Here is a 21,326-nt window from a genome sequence, read left to right as displayed (position 1 = left end):
CTAGTTTCTAATGTTTTATTAATTAATGTTTTTATCTTGTGTTTTGACCGGGACCTTTAGTGCTTAAAAACTTAGTTTCGTTCCTTCGTGTAATAATGTGTAGGGAATGACAATTAAAGAGCCTTGAACCTTTAATCATTTTAACATGTTAATCTGAGGATTTGCACAGGTTTCTGTGGGGGTTAAAACAAATATATTTTAGTGCATCTTCTCCACTCAAAATATTTAAGTTTAAAGCTGCTTAAAATTAAGTTCCGCTTTAATCCCACTTTTTTTTAACCCAAAGCGTCTGTATTTAACGCGCGTGCACGTGATTCAGTGTTTTGTCGCCACCGCGCGACTGAAACAAAGCAAGACAAACCAGTGCAAGAAACATATGCTTTTATTATACAATGTTTGTACAAGGTATTCGATGCTGTAAAAATTACAAAGCAGACTTTAAATAATCCTTTATATTTAATTTTGAGTGATTTAAAGAAACAAAAACATCCCTTTTAAAACAAAAAGCTTAATTTGTAAAAAAATGAGCCCCAGTTCAGTCCATTATGAATAAACAGGAGCCAACATTATCCAATAGCAAAGGGACAATAATTCAAAAATAAATAAAAGAAAAGAAAAGACTTCATGCAATATACCAATGTACAAAATCCCTGGAAAAGCAGCTTAAATTAGTTTTTACAAATACATTGTGTCATCAGCCTGTGAAAATCAGCTTTCATTGGAGCAAAAACACCGTTGGCATCTAATGCCTTTGTAGGCTGGAATACAGTTAGATAAATCTGGACACATTCCACATCTCATTTCATTAGTAAAAACTGTATGTGTGTACATCTCTGAATACAAAATCATCCAGACGGCGTAATCAAAGCTGAAGAACTGATCTCCAGCTGAAGCGTCTGTTAGTTCAGGGTTTGTTTTGGCCATCTCGAACCTCAGACATACTGACGCGGGTCATGGCACTTTATTGGGCTCAGGAAGGAGGTAGACATCCACACGACTGACGGCATAGAAGTGTCTGCTGCACGATTAACCTTCTTCACTCGACTCGACTGGCAGTACACAACTAATCAGGCCGGAGTCTCAAAGTGTGTGATGTTCAGAGATCTCCTGCCGCACTGAGACTGAAGTTCATCCGGAACAACAGATTCACTGTGCGCTGATGAGAGAGAGAGAGAGAGAGAGAGAGAGAGAGAGAGAGAGAGACACAGAGAGAGAGAGAGAGAGAGAGAGTGAGTGTGAGTAAGAGAGCTAGTGTTTCTGACACAGGCTGGGAGAGAGAGAGAGAGAGACAGACAATATGAGTGAGAGAGTGAGTGTGTGAGAGTGAGAATAAGTGAGTGAGAGTGTGTTTGAGAGTGTGTGTGAGAGAGTGAGCGAGAGTGCTAGTGTTTCTGACACAGGCTGATAGAGAGAGAGCGAGTGAGATAGAGAGAGCGAGAATGAGCGAGAGAGCTAGTGATTCTGACACAGGCTGGGAGAGAGAGAGAGAGATAGAGAGAGAGAGAGAGAGAGAGAGAGAGAGAGAGAGAGAGAGAGAGTGAGCGAGAGAGCTAGTGTTTCTGACACGGGCTCAGGCCCTTCTGGCACGGCTCCATGGTCACGGCGACTCCAACGCCGCTACGACCTGACGTCATGTTGGTGACCTCAGTCCACGAGTCTGTTTCTGGGTCGAAACTCTCCACGCTGTCCAGGAACGTGTTCCCATCATACCCTCCTGCAGAGCGAGAGAGAGAGAGAGAGACACAGAGAGAGAGAGAGAGAGAGAGAGGGAGAGAGAGACAGAGAGAGAGACACAGAGAGAGAGAGAGAGAGAGAGAGAGAGAGAGAGGGAGAGAGAGACAGAGAGAGAGAGAGAGAGAGAGACACAGAGAGAGAGAGAGAGAGAGGGAGAGAGAGGGTTACATGCATGTCTGAATACTGTGCTTCAGTAATAGTCCAGTCATTTTATGAAAAAAGGTTGAACAAATTGCAACAGAAGCAAACTCAACTGATTTTGTATCCTCAATATGTCCTGAGTAAGGAAAAGTCCCGCAGAATCCCATTAGGGGGAAGTTTCGAAAAAGACCCAAATATAGTCTATTCATTCTTCTTCTCACATGAATAGGGTAAATATTTTAACCTTTAGATATCACCATGAACATTACTGAGTTGATTACTTGCATCAAGACAAACAAAAAATGTATTACAAGTTTTTTTAAATGGTTTGTTAACATGGACAAACGGTGCATAATCTAATTATGTATGTGCTAATTTGCATAAATACCACAACAGATCATAACATTGGGTCTAGCCCTCTATGGTCTAGCCGGGGGGAAATGTCTTGTTGAATCTTGTTGACACATAACAGTAAAATTCTTGAATGGACCCCATTACGGCTACCCATGAGCATTAATACACAGAGGCAGGAAGAAGCACTTTAGAAACCAGCATTTTTTCTTTAAAAAAATAAGGTCAAGAACCAATACAAAAAATATATTGTATATCTGTCAAGGGTGATTAGGAATTAAAATAGAAAAAAAAATTTAAAAACAAGGTGATAATTATATAACTCAATATGAATAATTTGTGTATGTAATATTTAAACTTTGTAATAATATTTGAAATGTGTTTGAAATCATGTACATTTTGGGAGATGTCTTGGGTAACTGATGATTATTTTGTATGAATAAAATCCCGAGAGAAAAGAGATGAGCATGTGTGGAGGGTAGGCATGATAGGCATGGCTTCCGCCTGCACCTTTTTCAGTTATTAAATATTTTTTTCTTTATTATGGAAGATTGTCTGTGAGGACCGAAATACATTTTTGTTGAATTGAACTGAAATGAATAGTTAGTAAGGTAGATGTTAAGGTTAGGTATTATAGGATTAAGAGATGTAGAAGATGATCATGCAGAATAAGGCATTCATATGTGCTTTATCAGTACTAATAAACAGCCAATATCCTAGTAATATGCATGATAATAATAAGCAACTAGTTAATAGTGATAACTGGACCCTAAACTAAAGTGTTCCACAGTTTTGGATCTGTAAGATTTGTAATGTTTAAACAAAAAAAGTATTTTGCTTATAATGCTGTTCTTTTGAACTTTCTATTCATCAAAGAATCCTGAAATAAAAATGTAAACAACTGTTTTCAACATTGATAATGAGAAAAAAAATCATCATATTAGAGTGATTTCTGAAGGATCATGTGACACTGAAGACTGGAGTAATGATGCTGAAAATCAGCTTTGATCACAGGAATAAATTACACTTTACTATATATTCACATAGAAAACAGCTGATTTACATTGTAATAATATTTCACAATATTACAGTTTTTATTTGATTTTTAATCAAATAAATGCAGCATTGGTGAGCAGAAGAGACTTTTTGTTTTAAAACATAAAATCTTACAGATCCAAAACTGTTGACTGGTAGTGTATATATTGTGACATATTTATACCAAGTTTTACAAATATCGTAATTGTGCTCATGTTGCTTAATTTAGTCCTAAATTGTAAGTCGCTTTGGACAAAAGCATCTGCTAAATGACTAAATGTAAACGTAAATATTGGCTTTGACGGCCTCTAGCTTGTAGACGGTGTTGCGTGCGCTGATGAATCTCTCACAATGAGCCCAGAAACATGTCTTAAGATCGAGCTACTTTCCTGTAGCTCAAACAGTAGAGCGCTGGCGCTTGCAACGCCAAGGTCATGGGTTCGATTCCCAGGAAAGCAAGAACTGATTAGACTGTAAATGTGTACCTTGAAATGCAATGTAAGTCGCTTTGGATAAAAGCATCTGCCAAATGCATAAATGTAAATATAATGTGAAGATGAGTTCAGCGAGCGCGTACCCAGCACATAGATGCGTCCGTGGTGCGCCGTCACTCCCAGCGCGCTGCGTCTGTGTCTCATGGAGGATGTGAAGCTCCAGCTGTCCGTTTCCACGTTGTAGCACTCGACCGTGTTCAGCTGATTCGTGCCGTCGTATCCGCCCATCACGTAGATGAAGTTCCCCAGCGCACACACACCTGAACACACAGCACACATCACATGACTCACAGCTAGGGGTGGAACGGTACATGTATTCGTTCGGTGTATAAATTTACACGGAGAATACACGGCATAAAATAAATAAAACTCGCGTGCAAATTAATTAATGCAATGCGGAACTACTGTTAGATACGCGGGTTCTTTAGGGACACCTAATCTGTAGCCCCGCCTTAGCTCTGAAGCAGGCTGCGATGCAAAGATTGCAATGCTGGAGTATGTTGTGTGTGTGTGAGAGAGAGAGAGAGGGGCGCGGGCGCGATCGAAAAGTCGCAAAGTGTTTACTTATATTTGTGTGTGTGTGTGAGAGAGGCGCGGGCGCGATCGAACAGTGGAAACATAAAAACATACTCCGTCATTTTGTTTATACAGGACATCATTCAAACTGCAAAGTGTTTAAGTTACTGCTAATTAAAATGAAGGAAAACAAATATATTAATCTGAAATGTAGCACATTAATTTTCAATTCATTCAGGTACAATTACCAAACATCTCAAGGTCTTTGCCTTTTTATTATTTTAATTAATAAACTAATTATATCAAACTATTGTCAGTGCACTACAAATAAACTGGTTCTATGCCTTTACTTTATTAATAAAACTTATTATGTTTTGCTTTTCCCTCCATTGTACCGAACTCGTACCGAACCGTGATGTCTGAACCGAGGTCTGAACCGAACCGTGACTTCTGTGTACCGTTCCACCCCTACTCACAGCACATGGACGAATCACAGAACAGATGTTTTTGTTTGCTAAAACTTCATGTAGACCTGCAGTTTGACCAATCATAAACAGGATTAAAGATCCGTGTCTGATCACTAATGTTTAACAGCACGGTGTCAGCAAAACCACGAAAACTCTTCAGAAGTTAAAGAAAGAGTCCAGTGAGGACGAGGGCTGGGAATGGTTTTTAATTTGAATTTAAATTTTTCGATTCCAATAAGGTAAAAAAACAACAACGTAGATATCATTCACATTTAGACTTACTGAAAAACATTTAATTGCAGCTGAATATCATGAACACAAATCCACAGGCTAAAGAACACTTACATAAAGAACTTTTAGCTGTGGTTTAAAAACACCGTAGAAAAACAGCTAGCCGAACTAATATAAACTTCAAGCATTATTAAAGACGAGTAAACACTCAGTAATTAAAAAAGACCAAATAAACAAATCAGCAATCGCAACAAATAGACACAACTGAACAAAGATGCGACTGAAATAAACAGTCTTTTAAGATTTCCAGGTATTCAGGTTCAGGAACTGGAATCAGATGTAAAATCACACTGCACTTGTCTTTAAAAAAATAAAATATACATTACAAATATACAAAAGTAATTCAGTCAAGGAGTGCATTATCTCTATCTTGTGTTGTTTGATTAGTGTTATTATAGAGACGGCAGCAGGAGTATTAGGCTACTGTCCCTTTAAGAGTTGAAATGCTCACAAAGGAATCGATAAGAGGAATCAAAGTTTTAATTTTATGACAAGTATCTGCTTCCTTTCCTCAAGTATTCGATTCCTGAATTGGAATCGATTATCAATTCCCAACCATAGTGAGGACCAGTTCAGAAAGTGTCTTTATCCACACTAAACACTGTCGCTCTTATCCAGCAGTTCATGGTGACCAACATCTGTCAGGGTCCAAAGAGCACAGATCATACAAGAATAAAACAGTCATCTATTTGACCTCTGCACTCCAAGTCTGAGGCTCTGTGTGAGAAAGCAGAGTCACATGGACGACTGTTATGATGCTTTTTGTCATGTTTGGAGCTTTAAGGCTTAGTTCACCCCAAAAAAGACAATTGTGTCATCAATCCCTCACTGCTCATGTCATATCTTCAGAACACGGATTACACTTTTAATGAAATCTAAGAGATTTCTGTCCCTCCATTAAAAGCCTGTTCACCCAAAATGTTCATAAAGAGAAGGTGAAATAAATCCATATGAACGGATAGGTTTAATCCAATCGCTGTCTGCACCCTGTCATCACACACACCGCTGGAAAGCTCTCTCTCTTCTGTACAATGCTGTCGGATCCAAATATGGTCATTTCCTTTTCATCAGCAACCAATCGTGAAAGTAAAAGGGCTGAATGCGCAATCTCATTGGCTGATATAAATCTTTAAAGCCCGTTTTCTCAAAATAACTTTTCTCTCCGAAATCTCCACTTCAGCAGCACCGATATACACCAAACTTTCCAGTCTTGTACCTAGTTATATTATGAAGACATTTACAGAGGGATTTGTAAATATATTATTCCTAGCTTGATTTATATAACATTTTATTCCCAAAAACATGGCGAAAATCATTTTTTTAAGGCTATTGACAGTATATTCTGATTTATAGGATAACAAAAGTAGATATCCATAAATCCCTCTGTAATTTTTTTCCCATCTAATATGTGAACACAATGAAAAAATAATTTTTAACCTGGCTTTATCCAATACTCAGATTTAGCGCATATTTAATTAGATATTGCCTAATTTGCATATTTAAACATTAAATTACAGAAAACTTGTAATACATTTTTTTCTCATCTTAATGTAGGTAATCAACTGGGAAAGTTTCATGGTGATATCTGCTAGTTAAAAATGTTACCCTATTCACCTGTAGTGTCTCGCCTTAAGCTTTTCGTCACATATAAACATTGATCAGTGAACATAAATAGAGGCTCGACCGCACTTGCTTAAAAATGCGAGAACAAACCTTATTGGCTCTCGCAGAAGCTCAAAAGTGCCACATGACACGCGAGATTAAACCTCATTGGTTCTTCCTTTTGTGCTAGGTGGAAGAATGAAGGGGTTCGGAACGACACGAGGGAAAGTAAAGAATGGCAATTAAGATTTTTACAGGGTTCCCACACCTTGATTAACTTTAAATTCAAGGACCTTTCAAGGACTTTCCAGGTCCAATACCCTCAAATTCAAGGACTTAATGTGGGGACAGATTAGTTGTGTCCAACAACAGACGTTTAGGTTCCATTGTAGTAGTTTCGTGCGCGCGAGAGCGTCACGGCAACGTACAACACAAAGTACCTCACGCGGGAACGTGTAAATGCGCGTTACTAACATAAATCAAGCAAGCTAGTGTGCATAGGCCACGAAGTGTTGGCAAAATATTAATATTATATAAAATACAAATAATATGGAATTTTGAAAACTTCTTGCACAAAATAAATTCATTGAATTATTGGGCCTTGAATTATTATTTTTTCTTTTCAGATTCACAAACTTTCCAGGATTTCAAGGACGCGTGTGAACCCTGTTTCTAGAGTCGCTGCAGTGCAGATTGATGCGAGCGCCTGTGTTTGACAGATCTCACCTGCGCCGCTGCGGACTGTGTTCATGGACGCCACGCTCCTCCACTCGTCTTTCTCGGGGTTGTAGCATTCGGCCGAGCTCAGCCGATGAGTGCCGTCGAAGCCGCCCACCGCGTACAGCAGACGGTTGATCACGGCCACGCCTACACCGATACGCCGCGTTAGCATTGGCGCTACCAGCTGCCAGCAGTCTCGCTCGGGATCGTACCTGAAACACACAACGGCAACAAACATGCATTCATACTGAGTAGAGTTCGGTACAAAATATACATTTCATGATTGTAATCGATTCTCATTTCGATTGACCCAAGAATCAATCTTTAAGTCTTTGCTGTTTTCAGTTGATTGATGCATGAACTAAACTTTGTAGTGCGCCTCCCATCCAGTAATCACAATAAGCGTTGTGCTTTTTGATATGAAACAGTCTCAGCCTTTTAAATTCTGTCCATTTTACTATGAATTTCAAACAATAAATGTGTTTGTGTGAGGTGACAGATCGCTGAAGCGCCTCAGACGAACCGATCATCTCTTCCTCTTCACTACGAGTTACAGCAGCAAATAAACATGAATGAACATCAGAAGGAATGTTGAGAGATACAGAACAACTTACTGGAATGAATCATGTCTCATGTAATCGCTCAATCAGTGTTTCCTCCACGGAAAGACGTCAATAAAACAGCTTGAGAACAATAACGTCACATTCACCTCAGAAAAGTCATTCAATGACTTGTTAAAACTTGTTAGTCAGCAAGAAAAATCAACTCTAGAAAGAAGCATTTTGATAAACACATGCACTATATTAGATATTCAGTATATTTTTTACTTGACCACTTCTTTAATATTTGAATGAATCATGAAAACAAGTTATGACAGCCACCATTTAAATGTTTATATTTTAAAAAACGAGTAAACATAATAACTTATGAAAACTTAATAATTAATAGTAATTTAAATGTTTGTATACAAATTAGTTAATTTTAACCAGTAATATTTTACCAGTGTACCAACTGACAGGGCATAGTTTCCAGCATTAGTTTTTCCTTGAGGATATTTGACATGTACTGTACATGATATATATCCAAATTAATCGATATTGAATCAAATTGAATTCAACTTACATAAATTGGAACAAACACTTATCAACATATTATACACATCATGTATCACTGAATGTCACTAGAGCTCAGTAAAGCTCATAAAAGCGAGTGTGTTTATAATTACTTGATCTTCATCTTGAGGAAGTGAAACACAACAGAACTGGAAGTAATTAACCTGGAACAGACAGACAGATGTGTCTTCATAACTCCAGTGACTCACTCCAAAGTTCAGTGTTCAAATGTCTATTAATAGTTAGTTCCACTTCCTTTATTTCACAGAATAATGTTTGTCACCTGCTATTCATCACTAATCTCCATTAACATCACAAAGGAAGTGTCATAAGAGTCCATTGTTATGCGGATGCAAAAGGGGTTTTAGGTGTTTTCTTCCTGACTGACGTGAGCCACTAGTATCAGCATCAATGAAAGACGAGTGAACTACACGAGCTCCCGCCGCTGTAGAGAGCAGGAGTGCGGACTCGTTTCAGCTTCCACTATATAAAACAAACACTTAAAGGGTTAGTTCACCCAAAAATGAAAGTTTTGTCAGTATTTACTCTCCCTCATGTTGTTCCAACCCTGTAAGACTTCCGTTCATCTTCGGAACACAAATTAAGATATTTTTGATTAAATCTTATTCAAAATATATGTTATTGAAACTTGCCGGTCCAGAAAGTTAGTAAAGACAGTGTTTAAAATAGTCCAAGTGACTACAGTGTCTCAACCTGAAGTTTATCAAGCGACGAGAATACTTTTTGTGTGCAAAACCCCCCAAAATAACGACTTTATTCAACTATTGATTTTCTTCTGTGTGGGTCTGAGTGAGCTCACGTAATGTAACTCTGACTGTCACTATTGACTGTCGGCCAATAGTGAGCCTCCGTTCTGACGTACAACCCAGAAGCGCTGCGCTGTTACACTATGTGAACTCACTCAGAGAAACACACAGATTTTTTTGCCCAGCCTTAGTGTTTAGTGATGCAACAAAGTTGAGATACGTTTAACTTTATGCAAATGAAGAGCAACTTTCGGGAACGACATCCAATAGGAGTGAAGTCAGTGAAGCACACGTGATCCACCACTACACCTGTAGTGTCTGCGGCAAGATGCAGAAGTTGAATTTACATTTATATTTACCGGTAGTGTTTTCCCACCAAAATGTTTGTTTTTTAACATGGAATGAAAGCTGTGAACCAGATGTGGGAACACGAACCAATGACATGCAGCGACAAAGTTGCTAAAGGCCCGGATACACTCATGGCACAGTTCTTTTTAGATTGTTGCTACACGTCTATAAGACTGATACACGTCTATGCGTATGCTACGCCGTGCCTACTGCGCGCACCCAACGCAGAATTATGAATTGGCCTTTAGGGCTGGCAAATAAAAATTTGAATTTCGAATATTCGTCGAATTAAAAAAACCCTGAACATTTTAATGCAAAAACCGTGCACTTGAATTTTTGGTGTGTCAAGACACGCGCGAGACATGATGACATCACTGACGCGGTTCGTTTCCGTTAGCTTATCCAGTATACAGTGCTACGCTGTTAATTAGAAAAATGGTGGGAAAAGTCTCCCTGCTGACGAAAACCCTCTAAGTTGGTGGAAAAAATCGTGCAACGACACACTTGACCAAACCTGCACATCGGTCAGAGCTGAGTGTGTGTTTCATCAGCGGGAAACACCGTCAACAGAAAGCGCTCAGCACTCGCGGCAGATCCAGTTGAGCATCTGGTGTTTTTGACGAACAATATGGAGAAGTGGATTGTTTGTGAAATGGCAGTTTGCGATTTAGTGTTCATGTAGTAATGTTACATTACGCTGTGTGTTGAAGTGTGTTTTCTCAGGTTACTGATGCACTTGCACAGTTTTATGCACTATTGTAACCTAATGTTCCTTGCATGCACATTAAGGAAATTATATTTTATTTAAGAACAATTGTTTCAAAAGTGAATGCACTTTAAAAAAGTGAATGTCATTTCATTTCAATAAAAGATGCGATGCTTGATTTGGCTTATATTTGCTTGTTGCGCTCGCTTGCGCCCTCTTGTGGGCATAGGAGACGATACACCACTTTTCCCCGCTATTGCCTTTAGAATTTGAATATTATTCAAATTTTGCTAATATTTAAAGGGGTGGTATAATGCCCTTTTCACAAGATGTAAAATAAGTCTTTGAAATGTGTATGTGAAGTTGTAGCTCAAAATACCCCACAGATATTTTTATACAGCACGTTAAAGTTGTCACTTTTTGAGGGTGAGCAAAAACACACAGTTTTTGTGTCTGCTCCTTTAAATGCAAATGAGCCACTGCTCCCGGCACAGGGGGCGGAGCTACAATAGCTTGTGTCCTTTTACCTCACACGGACATGCACTGAACATTTCTAAACCTTTTAGTCTTTTATGTTCAAACCGGAGTCGGACAAAGATGGAGAGACTCGAGAAGAAGTGACAACATGTAGAAGCAACAGGACATTTCTGAATGGTTAGTTGATGAATTTATGAAGCTGATGTGTAGTTATCTTCTAGTCATTGATTAGCATATTCTGTCTTGATCATCTATAAATCACGTTCCCGGGGCGGGGTTTATGTAAATTATAGGGTTGGTGATGTCACTAACCCGGGAGGAATGTGGTGTAGTCTCTACCAGCCGTTTGTTGTAGTCCTTAAAAAACTATTTCTGTAAAAGCAAATTTCTCCCTTTGCTCTGAACTTTGAGTGTTGTAACTTTGCAGATGTTGTTTATGCTCAAACAGCAACATTACACACTAACTAAAGTCAGAAAAGTTAAATTTTTTTCAGAAATGTTGTCAGCCCAAGAAGAGATACCCTGTTGTGATGGAGGCATCCGTGCCAGCCGCCCATATTTCTTGGAGTTTCGCAATAGGATCGTAGTTCAGTTTCGTGATATGTATCGAATCGTGACATGAGGGTCTCGTTACACCCCTAATTAAAAAAAAATTCAGTTCATAATGAATCTGTGGTGGCGGGACAAATTAGTGGACCACCAAAGTCTAGGTATTTTAGGTAGTTTTGATCATGCTGATGTAAGTTTAAGTGTTCGTTTTTTGGGGGGATTTTCTGGAGGAGATTGGCGCTTCAGCTTTAGTTTCTACATGTCCATAACTGTTTATTTCACACTGTGTTGTTCTGCAGTGAACTGTACTAACGGTTCCTGCGGGAGTGAGGGCGGGACCTTGATATCGCGGCTCGACTTCCCGTTCACTTCTGCACAGACTCTGTGTTTAGAGACAGCTGTCAATCATGACGTCACATTCCCGTTGTTATAGCATCAAATAACTAACAGGCATGAAAACAGGTCAGGGGTAAAAAAGGTGAGAAGGATGCGGCATATACCCCCCCCCCCCCCCATGCCCCCCCCAAAAAAAAAAAACAAAAAAAACATATAAGCTGCATTGGCATAGTAGTAGGCTACCAGTGTTTCTCACAGGATTTTTGGATCACTGTGATGAGTGGACCTCTAACACTCTAGGGGGGTTCGGGGGCATGCTCCCCCGTAAGAAAATGTTGTGCTTTTTAATGTGAAATTCATCAATCTGGTGCAAATTAAACAAAGAAAATTTCAAAACTCTTTTAGTTACAGTGTCTGTCTACATTACTACTACAAGAATAGTTATAATATTAATCCCATGATAGTAATAGCCATATAGCCTATTGTAAAACAAATGCACTGAAAAATAAAGGAAACTTTCATAATTAGTTTTGTACTAATTTCTATACTTGAAAGAGTATATTTCTATACTTCACATTAAAGATGTGATTGGGCTAGCCCAGTGTCAATCAAGAAAAGAACCAACAATGGGCCGTTGATCTACGTATTTCATCGGGTCTCAGAGAAAAAAAAACTATTTACTACTACTATTTATGATAATCTGAAACAAGGACTGGTGAGCCGTTGTCCTGCTTCACTTCACAGATGCTGAGTGAAAGGAGAATTATAGAATGAAAGGATATTCATTTATATGACACTTTATTAATCAGGAGAACAGCTTTCAGCGCGTCATACGTCGTCCTTTCAGTTTCGGTTTTCAATCGATCAAGTTTTTTCACGTTCTCTCGATAAACCACCCTGAGTTTTTAACGGGTTATGTTAAAGCCCTACTTGTTATTAATGTTTTTATGAAATATCTCTAGTGAATGCATTATATCACCGTATTATTTACCGCCATGCAACTGCGAGCCACAAATTAAAGCTTGGCGAGCCGCATGAGGCTCGTGAGCTGCGCAATGAATACTTGTTCCTGCTCGCTCAGCGCTCACGGCGCCCGCGCCCGCTCGCGATATTATCTCGCCCACTTCTATGTCAAAATAAAAAATAATGACATTGGCAACATCGCTGTCTGTATCTGACAGGACAGTTAACATTGTAAGCTAACTTACCTCAGGCTTGCTTTCCGACGTGCGGTTCTTTTTTCGGCAGTGTGTCCAGTTGTCAGACTCGCGGTGTTAAAGACTTTGAAAACATTTCTGCCCTAACGTTACTCTGACTCGTATTGGCTGTCATGTTTCGGCATTAGGAATGATGATTGTTTTTTAAAGCTGCGAAGTTTATGGTAACTTTATAGGGGATAAATGCTGGCCTCGACCCCCCCCCCCCCCAAAATATTTTCTCATCGGATCTGCACAAATCACGTAGGTGACCCTTTTAGGTTTTAAAACGGCGAATTTCGCCGAAAGGTGAGGAGTTTTCATGCCTGAACTAAGACCAAACTTATTTAAAAAAACAAACACTTAAACTTACATCAGCGTAATAAAAACGACCTAAAAGGACAGAAAACCTCAGACAGAATCAGGTCCATAATCTGTCAGCGCCATATTAGCACTTTGGCGGCTTCACTTTTCACCAACGGAAGAGAGTGAAGGGGCGGCGTCCATCTTTTTTTACACTCTATGGTTTGGTATGGAAGAGATAAAAGATAAAACACATCAACAATGTCTCACCTCTCAACGCTGTTGTGATGTAGGCATCCGTGCGAGCCGCCCACCGCGTAGATCATGCCGTCGATCACGCCAACACCGATACGGTTGCGCGGGACGCTCATGGGCGCGCAGGGCAGCCAGCAGTTATTCATCGGGTTGTAGCAGTCCAGCGTGTTTGAGTCCATGTTTCCATCCGGAGCGTTATTCCTCCCGCCCACCGCGTACAGCAGACCGCTAATAACACACGCCGCTAGCCCACTGCGAGGCGTCTGCAGATCCGCTAGCCGTAGCCATGCGCCCGTACAGGTGTTAAACGCCTCCAGATAGCTAAGCGACTGCCGGAAGTATCCGCCCGCCGTGTAGATGAGCTGCGGGACTTTGGGTGTCCGACAGGGAATGAGTTTGGTGGGTTTGTGCAGCGTGAGATCCTGGAAGATCTGGGACAGGTAGTCTTTGCTCTGCGCGTCCCACTCGAAGTGCTCAAGCTGCCGGCGTAGGAAGTTCGGCGTGAGCGAGTGGCAGCGCACGGCCTGGAGAAGCGCCTGAACGTACGGACGCCGGTTCTCGCGGTCGTACTGAACCCACTCCACGCACGCGTGAAACACCTCGGACTCGCAGCGCACATTCAGCTCGTCGCGGCTGATTAGCGTCACTAGCTGACAGTGAGTGAGGTTGAAGAACTCCTCCTGCGTCGCCACCTGGGAGAGAGAGAGACACACATTTTTATCTCATCGGATCAGTATCAAAGCATTTACTGCCTTTAAAGCACATTCACACCAAGGACAATAACTATAATAATAAAGATATAGTTTTAAAAGTTGTTTTAGAAGAACAGCGACATCTAGAGAAACGAGTTGTTGGAATCAGTTTCAGAATTTTTTTCTTTTTAGTGTTTTAGTGCTTTTGTATATATAAATACACACTAGGGCTGTCACTTTTGAGAAAAATCAAATTCGAACGGGTATCAAATATCAAGCAATGTATTCGAATATCTATTATAGTTTATAGTTTATTTATAGTTCGATTACGGATATTTCACATCACGTTCAAATGCATATTCGAATATCGAATAAAAAGTGACAGCCCTAATACACACATATGCATGTATACATTTAAGAAATATTTGCATGTATATACTGTAGATATATTAATACATCAATTATATAATATATAAATATAAATATTTTATATATAAATAACCCATTTTTCTTAAATATATACATGCATATGTGTGTATTTATACAGTAGTCAACATTTGAGCTTAGAATAAACAGACCGTTATCGTTCGTTGGCGTGTACGCAAACGTTATAGTTATCGTCTTTGGTGTGAACATGTGCCCTACCCTTCACACAGGTTTCCTCAGAGGTGTGTGTCACTGACCTGACTGAAGTTCATGTAGATGTATTCTCTGGCCTTCTGATGAAGCTCTGTGCAGCCGATCTGCTCGGCGAAGTTGGCGATGCCGATGGCGTTGCTCGGGTCGAGCTGCTGCACGAGGAAATCACAGCAGGCCTTCACCACGCTGTCGATCTGGTACATGACGGCCCCGTTCATCACGTGAATCACACACTTCTCACCGACAGAGATGCTCGCCGTGTACGCGAACTCGATGAGCCGCCCCATGACCTGAGAACAACAACCAGACACGTTTATAAAGACGTAGCAGCACGTAGGCCCGATTAATCATTATCAGGGTTGTTTGACCTAATTGCAATTATAGCAGAGCAATTGTGCAGTTTAAGTTTTATTTAAATCACATTTTGGACCCATAGTGCGCAGTGAAGTGTGTTTCAGTCATATCGAGACACAGAAGTCATGTCAAACTGGCTGTAACAGGGTTCCCACACCTTGGTTAACTTCAAATTCAAGGACCTTTCAAGGACTTTCCAGGTCCAATACCCTCAAATTCAAGGACTTAATGTGGGGACACAGGGCTCGTAAAATTTCAAAATCACTGGGGGCCCTTCGGGCAGGCACTCTTCAGATTTTTGAAGCCAAATTTCAACAATTGAATATAAAATAATCAAATTAGAATCATCAATACAAATATGCATCAGGTTCTAACTGAACTGAAATGTGTGTGACCAGTGTGGAGTGTGACCAGTGTGGAACATGAATCAGTCTGTGTCTGTGGGTTAGCCCCCAATGAGGGTATGATTTAAAAGAAAAAAAAGAAAGGTAACTCTTTAGTTTAGGGTCTAATGCTCACTATTAACTAGTTTCATTAACATTTAGATGGCAGGGTTTTATCATCACTGAGGTCTGAATGTGAGGTAGGCTAGTTAGGTGTTTGGGGGCTCCCCCAAGAAAATTTTGATTTCTCTGATCTACATATGTGCATTTTAAGATGTTTTGAAGGCCAAAAAAATTGGATAACAATAGCTTTAAAACGATGTCACGCAGCTGATTATTTTTTCTCTCCTCATCAGCATCACACTCTTTTTCTCTTATTTTTTCTCTTGCTCTGTCTCTTCCCCTCCTAAAGCTGAGCTTTGACTGATATAGGCTTTTCATGTTTGTGTCAGTGAAGAAAGTAAACATAGGGTCAACTGATAGGTTGATTTATGAATCATTTTCTCAGAAGCATTCATTTACTGAAAGCTACTAAGCTAGGTAGGTAGCTAAGTTCATTCACAATATGTACACATTCATTTTTGATCGTATGCCTAATACAGGGCCGTAGACTGGGCTTTATAATCAAGGAGGTCCTAAATTTAAGGTTGTTAGGGGGTTCTTTTTTTATTTTATTTCTCTGATATGTCCATTTCAAGACATTTGAAGGCCAAAAAAGGATAAGAAATAGCTTTAAAACAATGTCAGTGTGCAGTAGATTATTTGTCAATACCTGCTCTCACTTCTTATCCATCACTCTTTCTTTTTCTCTCAGTCTCCTCATCTTGCCCTGTCTCTTCTCCTCCTAAAGCTGAACTTTTTTGATTTACTGAAGGCAACAAATTGTATTATATTAATTCTCAACATGCACACATTCATTATTAATCTTATGCCTAACATGATGAAAACGACTTTGTTAATGTTTCTTGTCCCCTCACATGACAGTAAACGAATTATTACATTACATGAGTCACGTTACATAGGCCTATTTTCAGTTAAAAATGAAATTCGACAAAAGTATATTCGTTTGCCGGATTATTTTTGTCATTCGTTTCACATTTATGACATAAAAAAAACTGTCAAATGTGAAATGTTTCGTTTAGCTACTTACATCTTATCTCGCACTTGACCGTAAACTGAAGCTTCAGGCCATGTCCACACTAATACATTTTCGTTTGAAAACGTATATTTTTCTCTCCGTTTTGGCCTTCCGTCCACACTGAGACAGCGTTTTTATTGATGAAAATGAAGCCTTTTTTAAAACGCACTCTAAAGCGGATACATTTGAAAACGCCGTTTTCGCGTTGCAGTGTGGACTGAGAAACCGGTGGTTTTTAAAAACGATGACGTAAATTTAGTCACGTGACGCATATTGTACCAATAGATATTCATGTTTATGCCAGTATGCCTGTTATGTGCTGTTCACTTTCACACTGTTGTTAAAAATATTCTACATTGCACACTCTTCATCAGAGGTGTCAAAAGTATTCACATTCATATGCGCTGCGCATAACCAAATGTGACTACAGCCTCTCACAAGTTAGAAAGACACCACAACGCCAATCAATTTAGCGATGTGTATTCAGGAGGCGGGACTCAGATCTAAACCGTTTGTGTAATTGGCCCTTTTTTTTTTTTTTACGATGACAAAACGGAACGAAAACAAGCCGAAATTAAATAGCTATTTTTAAAATGTAAGGAGTAGAAAGTACAGATAATTGCGTGAAAATGTAAGGAGTAGAAGTAAAAAGTCGTCTGAAAAATAATTACTCCAGTAAATTATAGATACCCCAAATTTCTACTTAAGTAAGGTAACGAAGTATTTGTACTTCGTTACTTGACACCTCTGCTCTTCATATCACAGTCCTGCAAAGATGACAGAATTTACTCACATTTGCTGTCCTGCGGCAATACATGAGAGCAGTTGCGTTTTAGACCAGTCATATGGCGACTGCGTGCGACCTGGACCGCATCAGTGAATGGTGAGATATTTCACTAAATAAAATTATTCTGTCAGAAGAATTGCGCGATAACTTCATTATTTATTTTTCCATCTGAATCATATCAGTGATCTTTTGTGGGGTTTTACGAATGTGCAGTAAAGGTGAATTTAGCGTTTTCAGGCGTTTTTTCAAAAGTTTCTCATCCACACTGAAACGTCCGAAAACGCCTGAAAACGCTAGTGTGGACGGAGAGGGTTTATAAACGAAAACGCCGTTTTCAAATGTATCTGGATTAATGTAGACGTAGCCTTAGTCGCTCTGCTCAAATCATAGACAGTAAAATAAAGGCTCAAATTCGAAAAACCCTGTCCTCTGTTTTGCACTCTGCTCGGCGCCGCTGCGGATTGAAGATGAAGAGCGCGCTGGATCTGATTATAACAAGACTGAAGCGAACACTATTTCAGATAGCCCGTCGGGCAGGCCGGTTATGCATTTTGGTAGCCCGACTGGAAAACACAATAGCCCCGGGACGTCGGGCTAGCGATTTTGCGAGCCCTGGCACACATTTGTTGTGTCCAACAATGTTGAGGTACAATCGTAGTTTCTTGCGCCTGTGAACGTCATGGCAACGTAGCCTACAACACAAAGTAGGCCTACCTCATGCAGGAAACACTTAACGTAACACATAAATGCGCATAACTAACGAAAATCAAGCAAGCTAATATGCATACGCTATGAAGTTTTGGCGAAATAAAACATTAGCGGACCGGAGTGAATGTGGAATTTTTGTCAGAAAAGTTCTTGCACAAAATAAATTCAAGCACTTTCAAGGACCTGTATCTATGTATGCTTATTTTCAAAAACTTTCCAGGGCCTTGAAAACATTTTTTCAGATTCACAAACTTTCAAGGATTTCAAGGACCCGTGGGAACCCTGCTGTAAACGCTCCAGCAGAAACTGGGATATTTGTTTTATTTCAATGGCGTTCTGTTATACAAATAAGGGAAATTTAAGCATTCAAAGAAATGTCATAAATGTCATTTCCGGTGTGGAGAGCCATAATCTGGAAGGGAGTAAAAAATAAAGAACATAAAAAAAAACCCACTGCTGTAAAGTACTCAATGATAGTCAAAAATATCTTGAATGAATGATTCAATGACAAATACATTTTTAACAGTCACTTGTCGCCACCTACTGGTGCAATGATGTCATTGATATAATAATAACGTGAAGTGTGAAGTTACTTTCAAAGGGGATTTGCGTCATTTTAATCACTACCGTAAATATCAAGCGTTAATATCCGAACTATTAACTTTTATCCAAGCGTTTCTGTGATAATTTGAATTATTGTAAGACATGTCTGATACTGTGTTGTTGAAAAGATGCATGTAAGATTCATACGATACATGACAACTGCTCGCTCCGGCTCAGAACGCAGACCTGAATGTTCGCTGTGATCGTACTTGTCAAAAGTTTAATAGACATATTAGCCAAATCGCTGTCATTAGGAATAATATCGCGCATGCGTTTGAATTGAGATTAGGGGTGTCACAATATATCGCAATACAAAAATGCAACAATCTGTATTGTGGATAGTTGACAATCTGTATTGTGTAGTTCACCCATTATTAAAATTACCGTGCTTGAAAAAATTAATGTTTTCAGAGTTTTAGTGTCAGTACTACATTAAACTGCTATAATGCTGAATATAATGTGCAATGGGGGAATATTTGTGGGTCCTGATAATGCCAAATGTCTGATATTACCAGTAAAAAGTGGCCTATGTTATTATAAATATATCTCGTCAGTGAAAGAGTGCAGCAGCTTCAGAATCATGAATATTGTTATTCTGGTGTCTCTATTGTCCTGTGCTTTGGGTTTCCAGCACCAAGTCCAAGTCTATTCATTTACATTCACAATGTAATACCAAATGTAGCATTTTAATCAACAGTACATTTTTTGTTATCGTTTTATCATATGCCTTGAAGTACCGAAATAATATCGTATCGTGAGTTCAGTATCGAATCGTGACATGAGGGTCTCGCTTCACCCCTTATTGAGATCACAATCTTTTACCGATTAATCGTGCGGCTCTATTGTTAATCACAATTATTTGAATGACAATTAAAGGTGCAGTGTGTGATATTTAGGAGGATCTGTTGACAGAAATGCAATATCATAAACATAACTATGTTTTCAGTGGTGTATAAAGACCTTACATAATGAACCGTGATGTTTTTATTAGCTTAGAATGAGGCATTTCTCTCTACACACACCGCGGGTCCGCTTACATCCACATGTTTCTACGGTGGCCCTGAACGGACAAACGCGTTTCGTCACTATGTTGTTCTTCGTGAAAAGAGCTAGCTAAAGTCAGCGAATAAAACACTGACACAATGATGAACAAGTATCAATAATATTCGCAATAACATCGTTTTACTGAATAATTAAGTAAACCTAATTTCTTAATTTATCTCTGTAAAGAAACTTCAGTGTTTAACTACTCTCTGCTGTCTCAGACGACGACATCACTTCCTGTCGGCCACCTTAACTTCTGTTGGGTGCAATTCACAAACTCACCACTAGATGAGCTACAAATTACACACTGCACCTTTAATGTCAGACTCAGAACACAATTCATGATCGAAACAGGCCTAGCATCACAACGTCGCAGACGCCCGTACCTTTGGGTGAATGTGATGTTGCTTAACTTTATTATGTTATAAATATAAAAACTCCACATTTAGAATTTTTCCCGCAGTATGCTAACTGAGTTTCTTATCGCGTTTATGACGTTTTAACCAGGCTACTTGTCCGGTCGGGCAAGTAAAATTCTCTTTCACTTGCCCCATCAAAAAATCCACTTGTCATGGACAAGCGTTAATGTCAATCCCTGCAATTCATGATCGTAACAGGCCTAGCATCACAACATAAATCGCGTACACTCGTACCTTTGGGTGAATCCCCTCGATGGGCACCACCTCCATCCCACACTCCTTCAGCCCGTTGGTGAACATGGCACGAAACACCGGCGACGACGACGCCAACACCACCTTATGAGCCACGAAGTCCACGGCCTGGAGCTCGTTGTATTTGACCCTCAGCGTGACGTCGCACAGCTGGCGCTCCATCCGTAGCTCGTTCATAATGGCGAAGGCGGCCGCCGTGTGGCTCTCCAGCGTGTAGCTAAACACGCGGTGCCCGTTTCGCTCAGACGGCGTGACCTCCGCCTTGCACTCCGTCATCCCGGACGCCGCGTACATCGTCACCGGCCGCGGCCCGGCACTAGCATCCTCGCTCGCCAGCGCAGGTTCAACGGCGTCAGACGGCAGACGGGTGAGTTTTACACGCTCTTACGGGTCGCTCAGGTGAAACGTGCTGTTATAGAGGCCTATAATCTCCTGATGGTTTGGGTCTGTGACACGTCTCCATTTCATACGCAATCTGTTGGATTTGACTAGGGGAATTTATGAAGCAGGAAAAGCACAAGAACAATCCAACCGGTTTGTTGCTCAAATAATTGTGTCTCTTCCTCAAGAGGAGAATGAACTTTTATTGCATGTGAAGTGAAAGTGTTTTTCTGAGCAGGTTCGGGTTCAAGGTGAAGACAAACGAGTCTAAAAGCAGCATCTGAACCTGAACGCTGGACGTTCCTTGACTGTGAAGGATCTTGTAGACTTTGTGTCAGAATGAGTCCTGGGAAAACTGTCACACGTGTGTCATTTCAGGAGTTTAATGGTGTTTTCACTGATCACTGGGAGTCCTGAGAAGAAAAAAAAAAAAACAGAGATTAAAGCAAACATAAGAAACACGGCACAATCATAACCACAACTATAGCAGTAAATCAAACTCATCTCAACATATTGAGGAACAAAA

The 21,326-nt window shown here is 39.9% G+C and overlaps 1 protein-coding gene across 1 annotated transcript in view; it reads right to left on the bottom strand.

The window, feature by feature from the left end:
• Window positions 1-364: 364 nt before the first annotated feature.
• The window catches only part of keap1b (kelch-like ECH-associated protein 1b), a 22,347-nt gene continuing 1,385 nt past the window's right edge, over window positions 365-21,326 (bottom strand). Inside the window, exons 2-7 of the mRNA XM_084425119.1 lie at window positions 20,402-21,213; window positions 14,776-15,021; window positions 13,416-14,092; window positions 7,358-7,563; window positions 3,839-4,015; window positions 365-1,714 (exon numbers count right to left, since the gene is read on the bottom strand). Coding sequence (XP_084281245.1) covers window positions 1,551-1,714; window positions 3,839-4,015; window positions 7,358-7,563; window positions 13,416-14,092; window positions 14,776-15,021; window positions 20,402-20,713 — 1,782 coding nt within the window. The 5' untranslated portion in view covers window positions 20,714-21,213 and the 3' untranslated portion in view covers window positions 365-1,550. The remainder of the gene's footprint in view (window positions 1,715-3,838; window positions 4,016-7,357; window positions 7,564-13,415; window positions 14,093-14,775; window positions 15,022-20,401; window positions 21,214-21,326) is intronic.

The sequence above is a fragment of the Rutilus rutilus genome, assembly GCF_951802725.1.
Source record: "Rutilus rutilus genome assembly, chromosome: 12".
Taxonomy (NCBI): Eukaryota; Metazoa; Chordata; class Actinopteri; order Cypriniformes; family Leuciscidae; genus Rutilus; species Rutilus rutilus.
Note: the sequence above shows the minus strand (reverse complement) of the source record. Positions and strands in the feature narration are given on the sequence as shown.